Source organism: Panthera leo, chromosome A1 (genome assembly GCF_018350215.1).
Source record: "Panthera leo isolate Ple1 chromosome A1, P.leo_Ple1_pat1.1, whole genome shotgun sequence".
Lineage (NCBI taxonomy): Eukaryota > Metazoa > Chordata > Mammalia > Carnivora > Felidae > Panthera > Panthera leo.
This window is the reverse complement of record NC_056679.1, coordinates 124167389-124181729: the sequence shown is the minus strand read 5'-3', so window position 1 is coordinate 124181729 and position 14341 is coordinate 124167389. Positions and strand designations below refer to the sequence as shown.

At 42.2% G+C, this 14341-nt stretch overlaps 1 protein-coding gene across 4 annotated transcripts in view; it reads right to left on the bottom strand.

The window, feature by feature from the left end:
* IL31RA (interleukin 31 receptor A) overlaps positions 1–14341 on the bottom strand; it is an 82186-nt gene continuing 67845 nt past the window's right edge. For 2 of the 4 annotated variants that reach the window (XM_042939096.1, XM_042939115.1), the window contains exons 10-16: positions 13737–13838; positions 12764–12910; positions 10383–10523; positions 8402–8495; positions 7187–7268; positions 5562–6002; positions 1–518 (exon numbers count right to left, since the gene is read on the bottom strand). In XM_042939096.1, coding sequence (XP_042795030.1) covers positions 414–518; positions 5562–6002; positions 7187–7268; positions 8402–8495; positions 10383–10523; positions 12764–12910; positions 13737–13838 — 1112 coding nt within the window. In that variant the 3' untranslated portion in view covers positions 1–413. The remainder of the gene's footprint in view (positions 519–5561; positions 6003–7186; positions 7269–8401; positions 8496–10382; positions 10524–12763; positions 12911–13736; positions 13839–14341) is intronic. The other 2 variants (XM_042939125.1, XM_042939105.1) reach the window with 2 other exon arrangements.

The following is a 14341-nucleotide window of genomic DNA, read 5'->3' as shown; positions in this document are numbered from 1 at the left end:
TCTCACTATAGTAACCCTGCTTTCATACTCTGCTTAGGAGGCCAGAACTGCCATGCACACGCATTATATACTGTATGGCTTTATGAACAATATGTGGAAGAGACAGCATGCACAGTATACAGAGAGATGGTTCTCTTGGTACACAAGTCCAGTCTTTTGCATTATTATAATCATTCAGAGTTTTCTGCACGTCTGTTCTGCTTTGCACATTTTGACTTCCATTTCAAAGTCCAGGCCTCGGGTTATTTTACCCCACATATGTAGTGAAGTTGGACAGAAAAAGAATCCCGCTCCTAGAAACGAAATCAGCAGTAGGTGCACCTAGACTGCCTTGACTAACCATCTGAGGCTTGCTGACTGCTGGCTTCGTGCTTTTGAGGACTTCCTCCCTTGGCGTTTCTCCCACACCTTTCTCAGCAGCCAGATGCAGGCATCTCCAGGCTTTCGCCAACATGGACTGGGGACGTTTCTGCTTTTGAGCCAATGCTCTCTCTGCTGACTCCAGTGTCCAGTAAAAGCTGCAGAGGGACAAGAACTGCTAATAACATTGTCATAATCAGTCCAGGCACCCTCCCTCCAAGAGTGCAAGACACCAATAATGCCACATACTGTGATTACAAATAGGCCCTGTCACTAATTCAGGAAAGACATCAATGTGGTGTTTCTTTTAAAATGTCCTACAAAACCCACATATTTTCAATAGTCAGCCAAATGACGAAGTCAATCAATTTTGTAAAGTCCTGCTAAGTGCCTCTCATGTCTAGCAGCTCAGCTGGTCTCTCAATGCCCCAGTGGCTTGGATGTAGAACACTATATAATGTCAACAGGTAGACATGCAGACTATAAATATACATGGAACAAGCTTACCTTCACAATGACTTAAGCAACACAAACAACTATGAAGTGTCAGTAACCATATCCAATAAATTGACAAAACCAAGCTTACAGCAATAAACAGTTGATTATCAATAGCAAGGACAAAGGATGCCCCAGATACCCCTGGATATATTGAAAATATCAGTGCAGCCTTTAAGGGGGTCACAGATGTGCAATATATGACAATAAACATAAAACTGTGACCCAGAAATTCCACCTTTAGAAAGAGTCCCCAAGGAGTTAGGACAAAGGTGGGAAAAGAAAACGTACAAAGAACAGAATTTAGTGAAGTTGGTCTCTATACAAAGAAGACATTTAAAACAATCCTAACAAGAAAGGGGCCTTGGCAAACCATAATATTCAGGCACACCATGGAGTTCTGAGTGTCCATTCAAAATACTACCACAATGAACCATGTTCATGCATGAAATTTTAAACATGAAATAGTACATGAAACTAAAGGAAAATACAATAGAATCAATGTATGACATTCAATTAGATGAACACGTATATAAGTATATGCAGATCATATCAGGAAGGAATTAAGAATGACACAAATAATTGGTATTAAGAGATTTTTGTTGTTGTTGATGTTGGCATAGTAGAGTCCAAAACAAATTTAAATTTACAAAAAAAAAAAAAAAAAAGGTGGGAACACCTATGAATGTTGAGTGGGAAGAGGTAGCTCACTTCTATCCACTAGATGCCCGCATCACCCTCCCAAGATACCTCTAGGCCATATGTCTGAAGTAGGGGCACAGAATAAGCTGTATGAAGAACCACTGGAATAGGTGATGACCAACCAACTAATGCTCCACCTTAGCTATGGGCAGCTGAGAGGGCTGGGGTGGGGAGCCAGAGAGTATGTGCCCTTCTAAAAGAGGCAGTCCCTACCTACTCAGTTAGAAATCCAGAATGACCATAACCTGAAATTTTGTTTAATTAGCAGCTAATTCAAAGTTAAAACACTCTGTGGGCCAACACTATGCGGTCTGAGCCTCATGTTCGTGGGCTACCCGTAGGTGAGCCAACTTTTTCTGCACACGGCAAGGTGGTGAACACTTTAGGCTTTGTGGGAGAAATTCTCTGTCACAACTACTCAGTTCTGCCTTTGTGGGAGGAAAGAAAACAGATGATATGTAAATGATGGGTGTGGGTCTTTACCAATTTAAGCTTTATTTATGGACACAATGTGCATTCCATATAGTCTTCATGTCATTAAACATGATTTTTTCCTTTGATTTTGTTATCCAGCAGATTTTTAAAATGTCAACATCATTCCTGAGTCATGGGCTCTGGAAACACAAGTCCCAGATTTAGCCTGAAGGCCAGTTTGCAACCAGTAGGCAGTAACTAGGGACATGATGGAGAAGGCACCAGAACCCCTCAGTGTGGCTGGGCATCCAGGCACAGGCTTCCTTCACACAAAGGAGCAGCCTCGGTGGGCATCCTGGGACCCACGCAGGACATCTTTCCTTTCCCAACTCCCTTTCCCCATCTCCTGTCTCCTTTCAAAACTCACCTCACCCCTACAGAGTTTGCATTGTATGTGGTTTACTGTTGCCTCCTGAGAAGCCACAATGAAAGTATGACCTTCTTTTCTTAAGCCCACAGTTGGCTTTTCTGCCATTATTTTAAATTCTTCTGGTATCAGTGTAGAAGGCCATTAATAAGGCACTAACATAGCTGTTTACATGGTTCTGAACCCCAGAAAACCCGATTGAGAATGTTATCAGTTTTTCATGATCTTGCTAAAATACAAGTTTCCCTGTTTGTGTTCTCTTTGATCTAACAGAGAAAAAATGGAGATTGCTTTTTTTGGGCCACAGAGGCAGCCCAGGGTACTGGGAGTGGGGACAGTTTTTGACTGGACCCCAGGCAAGAAAGGCCACCATGGCTTCTTAGCTTTTAGACCTATGTCCTGGGAATCTGCTCTGGAGAGCAGTGTGCAGTCTGCTGAAGGAGATTCTGAGGTTCCCACACCCCTTATTGGCAGGCAACACTGACTCCTAGGACCTACCTCGGTCACCTAGAACACAACACAGGGCCCCTACTTCCCTAGCCCTCAAGGCAACAAAAATAAGTGTGGAAAATTATAAAAGGAGGTTAGTGGGAAAAGAAGAAAAGAAAAGAAAAGAAAAGAAAAGAAAAGAAAAGAAAAGAAAAGAAAAGAAAAGAAAAGAAAAGAGAAAAGAAAAGAAAAGAAAAGAAAAGAAAAGAAAAGAAAAGAAAAGAAAAGAAAAGAAGGAAGAAAAATGAAGCGTTAAAAAGAGAAGCTTCTGGGAAAGGCAGGAAAGCAGAAGATGGGAGGGAGGAAGGGATGAAGCAGAGGAGGGGCCAGGAGTGTGGCATTTTCCAACTGTCCACCAGAAGACATTTCAGGCTTTAATGAATGATTAAGGGAGGAGAAGCAGAGGGGAAGGTCTTCATCTCTGAAACCCACTCACAGGAGCCAGCTGGGACTCCTCCTCTCTCCCCAGACATGTAATTCTTGGGTTTTATGTTCAAAAGCCTCATCCAGGTGTGAAACAAACAAGATGGGGGCAGGAGGCAGGGGACTCATTCCCTTCCCCCTTCCCCTCATACAGAATTTGAGAAGATCCCTCAGTGGGAGGTGGGCAGATGGCCACAGAAAAGAGAACAGTTGTGGGGTATGAGGCTAGCATGTCCCTAAGGTTCACAAATGCAAAGAAACAGGTAGAAAGGACCCCATCTGGAACCCTGGGGGACAAGGGGCTCATAGAAGTGCCTGAGTCACAACGAGATGGGGTGGGGGAGATAGGGCAGAGAGAGACTACTACAGATGGATCCAGTGTATCCCTTGCATTTGGTCCCTATCTACTCCCAGTACAAAGGTGCAGATTCCCCAGCCTGCTGCCCCAGACCTCCTGCATTCCTCGCCTTGTCAGCAGACACTATTCTGTACACGAGGCGTGAAGAATTTGGGGGGGGGGGGTGTAAAGGTGCTGCAAACACTGGAAATTTCATGAGGAGAAAGTTCCGGAAGAGCTGCACCACCTGCTTGTGCCCAAGGTAAGGACACAGCAATTGGCCGAGAAAAGTGGTAGATGACCCAACAGGTGGGGTCATAGGCACATCCCTGGACCAGCATTAGGCAGACACCAAATGGGAGACAGAACCTGCTGCTCCACTGAATATCCTGTGGCATTCAGAATCAGTCCCAGACTGGATGGGGGTGGTGGGGAAGGGAGGGAAGGCCAGTCAAAATCCTGACTGTGACTGAGCTATAAACCCAAAGCCACTCACAAATCACCAAATTGGGCTTAAAATGTCATAGGCTTGTGTCAGAAATTAAGTTTAGTTATAGGAAAGTAAAGTGATATTTTTGCACATCTGAATTGTTGGCTTGTGAAGTTCATGCCTGCTACTCAAGTACTGACTTCTCAAATTCTCCTATAAAAACGGACACCAGCCTTTCTGGCTGGCAAATGCTACGTTCAAGGCACTTTGGCTGCTCACTCATTGCCTGGCCTTCCCAGATCTCACCAGGTTCTCAGAGACCTCCCCTAATAGCCAGATGAGTCAAAGCCACATATTAGGAAATCATCTGCCATCACTGCAGTTAAGGTGCCAGCCCAGGGCCAGCCATCAGTCCCCAATTCTCAGCAACTGAATCCTGCCATTAGCATTTGGGCTAAAGGCTCCCCTGACGTGTCATAAGCTCTGTGCATGGCCAAGGTGAAGGAAGAGGAGTCCTGGGTCTGGGCAGCAAAGTTACAGTAGCATGTTTCCATACCCTGCTCAGGTCCTTCAGGAAAGAGGCCTTTGAAGGAAGCTTTGTAAGCATTTCTAGGCTGTGAGCTAGCATGAGGGGCCAGAGATCCTGTACAAAAGCAGTGCAGTATTTGGTGCCTTTCTACTCCCAGGTTGGAGTGCAAGATAAAGGGCCAGCAAAGGCCTCTGGGAGCTTTTCAGAGCTGGGCAATGACCTGAAGATTGGGGCAGACCTGCTGGCCCAGCCTGGAGTCCACTCCCTAGTGCCCTGCTGAGATCGATTTACTAGAGGCCAATGTGCTGTGAACTAGGGGCAAGAGTCCTGGGTGGAGGTGTTGCTGCAGACACTTGAGATTTTATGAGGTTAATGAGGAGCACACCATCAGGAAGGCCACTCCACCTCCCCTGCCCCTATATTGAGGGAGAAACAAAATCTCAAAAGTGAGATCTCAGGGCTTCCTTGGAGGTAGAACCCAGAACCCAAAGGAAATCAAGGTAAAGGGAGAGATTCCCACCTCCTACCAGACCACTGTCCTCTGGCAATGGGGAAAGTCTGCTGGATCTCTGAGGAGCAGCTCAAGCAAACGTTGTGGCAATGACCTAATTCCTAGGGAAGGCAAGATATATCCACCTTAGGGGCTCCATTGTCCCTTAAAATCATCATGTCAGAGACCTCAGTGAGAGCTTGTTACCTGAACAAAAGAAAATAAACACTTTTCCTCTGCAAAATGCTCAGACATACCACTATCCCTTCTTCTCAGGCAAGTTACACATCTGTGCGAACCAAGTTCAACAAGCCACTCAGGGATGTGTGACAATTTCTCTAACACAAAGCAAGGATGGGGAGACAGCCAAGGAAGCTCTTCTGGCTAAGCCTAATACATTCTATCTATAAGAGTTACCCACACTACGACCCAGAGAGATTCAAGTCACAGTAACAATTAGACTTCCTTTTTGGTTTGCTCTGGAAGTTTTTCAGACGTGAGAAATTCTCTGGTTGTCACTGAATTTTTCAAGTATGGATTAGGTTCTCCTTCTTCACAGATACGGTCTGGCCCTAAATTCGGAACAGAAGAAAGAAGCTGCTCTGTGGTTTCTAAGCAGATCCCCTCTGGTATTCTAGAACACAGTTGTTGGGATTTTCTCTGTGGAATCTCAGTTGAAATGAGAGGACAGTAAGGCCGATATGGAGAAGTCACATATTCATTTTTTTCCTCTCTCAAAATGTTTTCCTGACCCTTTCCAAGTTCCTCTGTGGAAACATCTTCCAGAAAATTCTCAAAGTTCACCACCAACTTGTCAATAAGGTCTCTGGGGAAAGAATATGGTTTTAGAACTCTGTCTTCTTCCATATTCACAAGGTCATCAGATTCCTTCAAATTTATCTTATCCTGAAAAAGAGAAAAGGATACCCCCAATGATCATTTTGGAGCTACACATGAGGTAGTCAATAGGCTTGGGACAACCAATGTCTCACCTCTTGACCAGCCCCCCACATTCCTTCCAGAGACCAGAAGTGATGGCCAATCACCTCCATATGCCCTTCCATAAGAGCATGGCAACACTGGCCCATTTCCTGAGAATGGCACAAGGTATTCCATTTTTTTCTTACAGAGAGCTCGAGACTATTTGCCACACAATCTTAAGTTCACAAAACTACAGTTCAGATGGGAACCAAAATTAGAACTCTTACAGATGCAAAAACTACAATCATGAAGACAAATGACTTGCCCAACATCATCAGAAAAATCAAAGGTGGCCTCCTAGGCAGAGGCAGTGTCTTTAACATCTTTGTATACAAAGAGTCTAGCTCAATGCCTGGCATTCAGTGAGTAATATATGCCTGCCATGGAGGCCAGCCCTATGTTACTCAAAAAGCATTTTCGAGGCACCCAGATGGCTTAGTTGGTTAAGCGTCCAACTCTTGATCTCAACTCAGGCAATGATCCCAGCATTGTGGGATCGAGCCCCTTACTGGAGTCTGCTTGGGATTCCTCCTCTCCCTCCCTCTGCCCCTTCCTCTATCTCTCTCTCTCAAAATAAATAACTTTTTTAAATAAATGAACACTTTAGACATCTGACAATACTGCCTATAAATCTGTTTACTCTCTTCATAACTTTTAATAAGTAGCAAATAAGGTAATACACAGCTGATACAGGAGAGAACAGAAATAACACAAATAACAAAAATTTAAATAAGTAAATAAAAATGTCCATGTTTAAAAAAGATTTCTGAGTTGAAACAAATGCTAATACTAAAAATTCCAGCATCAAGCAATACTAGAAACAGTCTTTAATACAAATTTAAAGGTGATATTTGACAGGACTTGTTTTTACTTAACTAAGAAATTATACCTTAAAACTTTCAAAAGAGTTTTCGATTTAAAAACTTATGAAATTTGGGGCACCTGGGTGGCTCAGTCACTTAAGTATCCCACCTCAGCTCAGGTCATGATCTCATAGTTCATGTAAACCCTGTATAATCTCAGCCCAGGACTCCTAACCTCCATCACTCTTCGTTGTCTTTTACAACCAGCCTTCTCAATGATTCCTTAACAAAGACAGGACTGTTTACCTTGAAATCATCTCCACGCCATGTGGCTATGCTGCTTTCAGCAGGGTTGGGGACATCGGGCCAACAGAGGTGCTTCAATCTGCTAATAATATTTTAAAACAGGAAGTGAGTTAAAGAAGTATATTACTCACACTGCATGGCTATGCCAAAAGGATGGAGCTTTGCTATAGGGAGTTGTGTGGCTCCCTAATAAATAAGGTCAAGCTTCTGACCTCCTGACAGAAACTGGGAAACAAAGTAACCTGGGGAGTGAAACTTCAAGTCATCAATGGGATGTGATGGAAAAACACCTTTCTTACCCTCCCCTCCCCCTCATCTCCACCCCGGGTCTTGATGCTGAAAATCACACCATCACAGAACCATGTCTTTGAGATATATTCTCCAGGAAAGGTAACACTCAAAGCCTTATAAGATACCCATACTTTAGTGCAGTGATTCTCAAAGTGGGGTACCATCCAGCAGCAGCAGCAGCAGCAGCATTACCTGGGAGCTTGTTACACATGCAACACGTACAAGAATTTGGCTGCTGACCTGGTTTCTACCTATGGTTGGAAAATGAGGTTGACATTCACTTAACCATAACTAAGCATAGCTGCTTGGCAGAGAAGGCCCCAAATTGCACAATTCTGGAGAGAGAGGTCTATGAGGGAGGGAGCTCTTGACCAGCATGACAGTATGAGGCTGTCTGTGGAGAGAAAGCCTATGACCTTGAGGATGAGTTTCCTTTCCCATAGTGGCCAGGACAGGCAGGACAAATGCCCCTGTAGCCAGCCCTCCAACACTGCACCAAGAGCAAGGAACAAGTCTGTGCTGGGCACACTACTGGCTAGTAATCTAATTCTATGGGTATGCTCCCTGGTCTGCCTGGGAGAGAAGCTAGTGTCCTTCAGCCCTCTTGCTGCTGCCAAATGCTGAGAGAAAGGACCTTCTCCCTAATTTTAGTCTCAGATGCCAAATACAGAAGATAAAGCCTGTGGGGCAGCTGGCAATCCCTTGGCCTAAGCCTGATGTATGGGGCTGTGGGGGTGAGAGTCCTCTTGTTTGGTCAGAATTCTGATGAGCTATAGGGTGTAACATATAATAAACTCCATAAATATATGCCAAATTAATAAATGAAACAACACCCCCTTAATGACAGAGAACCCTCTTCCACCCATGATGTCTTCCACCCCTTTCTGTTGCCTATAACGCCCATGCTGTCGCCTATAAACTCACTTGGGCTTTTTGAGACCATATGCCACTGACAAGATGATGAGAATAAGAAGGCCACCTCCAACCAGAGAAGTTATAAGGAAAATCTCAAGGATACCTTTGGGAATAGGAGAACAAATGTCAGTTAAAGTCCTCACTTTCTTAACAAATACCAAAGATTAACTTTTTATTCTAGTAGCTTAAGCAACACATTACTTATGAGTTTTCTTTCAATTCAATTGAATTTGAATTTATTCATTAAAAATAACCCTGGTATTTATGGCTCCTCATCCAGTTCTCTTCTGCCTGAATAATAGTGACAGATATTATGTTCACAAGGTTCAGTCTCCAACCTTTTTAATTCAGTACATATTTATGAGCACTTACCATTTGCCAAACACTGTTCTGGGTAATAAAATAAACAGCAATAAGCAAGAAATACAAGATATCTACTCTCATGGAGCCTACGTTCTGGTAGGAGGATTCAGACAATAAAAAAAGATTATTTCAGATATAATAGGATATTAGACTGTATCCAAGGTAAGGTTGAAGAAAAGTTAGTAACTTTACATAGGGTGGCAAAGGAAGACTTCTCTGAGAGGTGAAATTTGAGCTAATATTAATAATGAGAAGAAAGTGGCCATGCAACAATATGGAAAAAGCATTTCTGGCAAAAGGAACAGTAGATGCAAAAGCCGCAAAGCAGAAAGAAGTTAACACAGACAGAAGCAGAAAGTTGTAGGAGATGAGGTCAGTAAACAACAGATTGTGAAGAATCCTGAAAGCTATGGGTAGGAGTTTGAATTTTACTTAAAATACAACAGAAGCCACTGGTGGGTTTCAAGCAGGAGTCTAGGGTTTTAAACTCTGGCTGGTGTGTGGAGAGTAGACTGTAGAGGAACAGAGACAGAAGGAAGGAGATTTGTAATGTGTAGACAAGTGTAAGAAACATCGACGCTCCAAGGCAGGCTCTTGCCTTAAATTTGACCCATGGAGAAAATTCTAGCAGATAAAGCAATTTGTGCCCAGTGTTGTGAAAATAAAACAGGATTTTTAAAAGACGCTAAAGAACAATATCAAAAACCTCCAAAAAGGCAGTGTTAGTCCATAAAAATAGAACGTGTTGTGTAAAAAACACAATCCCATATTCGTATTTTCCAGAGGCATAAATATATTTTTATTCTTTTAACAACGTAATGAGCAAGAGGTTTTCAAGAGTACTTAAACCAGACTATTTTTCACTTTTACTGTAAAAATTGGCAATGTCCTTTCACTTTTAATGTAAATAATTCTTAAAACAATTCGAATATATCAAATCAAATCTCTTTCCCTCAAAGACTTGAGAAAATTAACATATTTCTGTTTCGCCCATTCCCCTTCTTTCTTCTTGATCTCTCTTCTCATTTCATCTTCTTTTCCTCTTGAATATTTCCCATAACCATCATACAACACTATACAGCATTTTATATTTTGTTATTTATTACATTTTTCTTGCTATTTTTCTAATCTAAAAACTAATAAGCAGAACATGTCATGTATGTTTTCACTCAAAAATCTTCACAAAGGATAGAGGTTAAGTTACTTCCTGTGGGCCAGTGGTGCTTGTTCAACCAAGGTTTTCCCTCTAAGTCCCCATTGTGCAGTAACCTGTGACACAGAGAAACTGGTGACTATGAACTTGGGGACAGCCTTGAAGCAGGAGCTTGTTTGGACTGAGAGTAAAGTTGGCATTAACTTGATCTCTTCACCTCAAGATAATAGGGGGCTATCCATTAGGAAGGAGCAAAATGACCACTCTTTTTCAATTCAGCTCTCAATGTGCCTGCTCTCCCTATTCTCTCCTCATACATACACCTTCCAGGAAGGCCAGTGAGCCACAGGGTAGATGGTTCTTCTATGTACCACCCTTTCATTTGGCTTCCGCCTGCCTTTGGAAAACATCATCACTAACTGGCCTAAGAGAAATGCCAAGAGGACTTATCCAAGGCTTGAAGGAAATACTCACTAATTGACAATGTCTTGAAATTTATCGTGGTGCCGTTGATCCCCCCAGCACTGGTGCTGGCCATGACTTGAAGACTATAAGAGGTCTTTCGTGTTAGGGACTCCAGATCGTACTGCAGGATGTTGGAGTTAACTGTCTTGGCTAAAGGAAAAAGATGGAAGTCAAATGCCAGAGCCAAGGCCAAGTAAAAAAAAATGCCAGATCCAAGGCCAAGGAGTGAAATAAGAGCACTGGAACCTGTACCTCTAAGCCAGCCCATCTCATACCCCAATCCCTCTATCCATGTTGTGCTTAAAATTAGCCTATAAAGATAGATCAAGGACCTAAACATAAGAGCTAATATTATAAAACTCTTAGAAGACAAACACAGGGTAAATGGTGGCCTTGAATTTGCCCTTGTTTTCTTAGGTATGATACCAAACACATAAACAACAAAAGAAAATAGATTACTCTGGACTTCACCAAAATAAAAGCTTTTGTGCATCAAAAGACATTATCAAGAGAGTGAAAAGACAACCCACAGAATGGGAATATATGCAAATCACAGATTTTATAAGGAACTTCTATTGAGAATATATATTTAAAAACTCTTAGGACTCAACAACTGAAAGGCAAATAACCCAATTTAAAAATGGTCTGGGGGGTGCCTGGGTGGCTCAGTCGGCTAAGCGTCCGACTTCGGCTCAGGTCACGATCTCGCGGTCCGTGAGTTCGAGCCCCGCGTAGGGCTCTGTGCTGACAGCCTGGAGCCTGTTTCGGATTCTGTGTCTCCCTCTCTCTGACCCTCCCCCGCTCATGCTCTGTCTCTCTCTGTCTTAAAAATAAATAAACATTAAAAAAAAAATTTTATAATGGTCTGGGGCGCCTGGGTGGCTCAGTTGGTTAAGTGTCCGACTTCAGCTCAGGTCGTGATCTCGCGGTCTGTGGGTTTGAGCCTCACGTCGGGCTCTGTGCTGACAGCTCAGAGCCTGAAGCCTGTTTCAGATTCTGTGTCTCCCTCTCTCTGACCCTCCCCTGTTCATACTTTGTCTCTCCCTGTCTCAAAAATAAATAAAGGTTAAAAAATAAATAAATAAATAAATAAATAATAAAAATGGTAAAAAAAAATTGAAAAGACTTTCTCAAAGAAGATCCTTAAATGACCAATTAGCACATGCAAAGATGTTCAGCATCATTAGGTATTAGGGAAATGCAAATCAAAATCACACTGAGAAACCATTTCATGCCCTCAAGGATAGCCATAATAATCTTTTTAAACATAAAATAAGTGTTGGTAAGAATGTGGAAAAATTGGAATTATCAGACTTTGCTGGTGGGCACATAAAATGGGGCAGCCTCTATGGAAAACAGTTCAGTGGTTTCTCAAAATGTTAAGCCCAAATTACCATATGACCCAGAAATTCCACTCCTAGGTATATGCCCCAAAGAATTAAAAGCAGAGAACTCAAACAGGTATTTTCACACAGATATTCATAGTAGCATTAATTTCAGTGGCCAAAAGGTGGAAACAACCCAAATGCCCATCAACTAATGAATGGATAAATAAAATGTGGGATATCCACATAATAGAATATTCTTTAGCTATAAAAAGGAATGAGATACTAATACAAGCTACAGGATGGATAAACTTTGAAAACAATATGCTAAGTAAAAGAAGCCAGGTAAAAGAAGCCTCATAGTCTATGATCCCATTTGTATGAAATAGCCAGAATAGGTAAATCAAAAAGACAGAAAACAATTTTGTGGTTTCCAGAGACTGTGGAAAGAAGACAATGTCAAGACACTGATTAATGGCTACCAGGTTTCTTTTTGGCATGGAAACAGGTAGAGATGATGGTCACACATCATTATCAGCAAACTCAATGCCACTAAACTGTGCATTTTCAAATGTTTTAAGTGGTGAGTTTTATGTTATATGTATTTTGCCATAATAAAAAAATTTGCCTAATTTTAGGAATCCATGCCCATCCCTAGGATATCAGGAGATAGCCTGGATTCAAGGAAAAAAGTATGACTTGGCAGTGGGCAGTAGGAGTCAGGATAAAGGGTCCTGCACCGAGCTAAGTGTCACTACTCTACTCTTTAATCCAAGCACACAAGTCCATTCCAGACTAATGATGGTGAAGCTCCCAGGAGGCCCACTTGTTCACAGCCTAACGAGGACATATTATATCAACTCCTGTGGTTCCTACAAAACTGTCACTTCACTCTCATTTGACTCCAAAAAACTCAAGAGATAGGTACTCTTGGCCTCATTATCAGAGATTCTCAAAGAAGCTAAGTGACTCATGCAAGATTATAGGGCACCAACCCTAAGGCAGGTCTATCCATAGCATGTTTGGGTTTTAGGGAGTTTCCAACTTGGCTATAAGCACACTTACAGAATTCTTTTCCATCTTCAGCTTGGTAAAATATGGTGTAGTTGGTGATGAAACCATTTCTTTGACTCTTGGGAATCTCTTTCCATGTGATTGTGACTGTCTTCACACCAATGTTGTCCGCCTGGGTCACAGGACCTGCTGATGGAACTTTACAGGACAGGGATAAAAACAATGAACACTGAATCACAGTGGAGTAGATCCTTTCCCCACAAAGGCTCTGGCTAGTACTGAAAGCGAAATCAGTGCTGGAGGTGGGAGGTAGGAGCAAAGTAGGTAAATGATGAATCATCTTGTTTGGGAACACTGTTTTCTGGAATTATCCATCTCGAACAGAAGAAAAGCAGGGTCAGAGGCCTGCAAAAAAAAGTACTTTCTTATGGCTCTCACTCTCATTTTGCATTCAGTTTCTACTCATATCTGTAATAGCTATCATCAAATATAGGTAAAGGATATGCCCCCATGGGCTACCTCTGAGTGACAGGATGTGTTTTCTAACATGGAGGAGGTTAACTTTCAAAAGATAAAGTCTGAGAAGTTCACCAGTAAAACCTTGATTACAATTACACAATTAAAAGTAATTTTTTAGCATCTCCAACTTATGATTAACTCTGCAAAGTCCCTAACCCGGTCTTAGCTAAATGTTATTCTGCCTACAGGGCTATTTGCACAAAGTTTCTTTGTGAATTTGCACAAACTATTTCAACTCTCTGGGCCTTGATTTTCCATTTATTAAATGAGGGGCCTGGACTTGATGATCTCTAACTTCTAGTCCAGCTTTGAAATTCAGTGGATCTACAACTTGACCACATTGTGTCAAGCATATATAGCTTACCAGAAGCTGAAAGAAGGTGCAGCACAGCTAAACACTAAGGCAACTGTGAATGAGCTACAGACATCCACAGCCTTGTCTGGATGTTGGATAGCACCCCCCCACTCAGTGTTTCCTTGCCCCACAGGGCCTTTTCATACATACTGCCTTCTCTGACATAAGCCTGGATGGAAAATGGCTTGCCCACTCGATCTTGCAACACTGGATACACAGAGATGTTATAGCACCAGAAAGGTTTTAATTCATCTGTAAATAAGAAAGAGAGACGGAAAACAAGACTTACTTCAGGGCATGGCAAAGGAGAAGAACCACTAAACCAACTTACCACTACAACTTACTAAAGATGCTCTATTTCTCTACAGTTTCCACATCTGGAAAATAAGGAGGTTAGGTTGGATGGTCTCTAATGTCTATGCTAGTTCTAAAATAGAACTTTTAAAATTAATTCTAAGAACCAAGTCTGCACCAGTGTGATAAAATGACAGAGACATCCAGGAAGGGAAAAGAAATCCGTCCCTCCTCCATCATGGATTTTGATACCTGATTTGGTAGCAATGCAGAAAAAAACTGAATCCTTCTGTTAACAGCACATCACCTGGTGAACTCAGATACCATGAATTCTAGCTCCTCTGTCTTCCTGCATCCCTGCATGAGTATAAATCCTTATATGAGTGCTATTAAGTATTAATAAATGGCTGGACTGACAGGATTAGGAGGGTAAAGCCTCACTTATCTGTGATCAGTGTTTG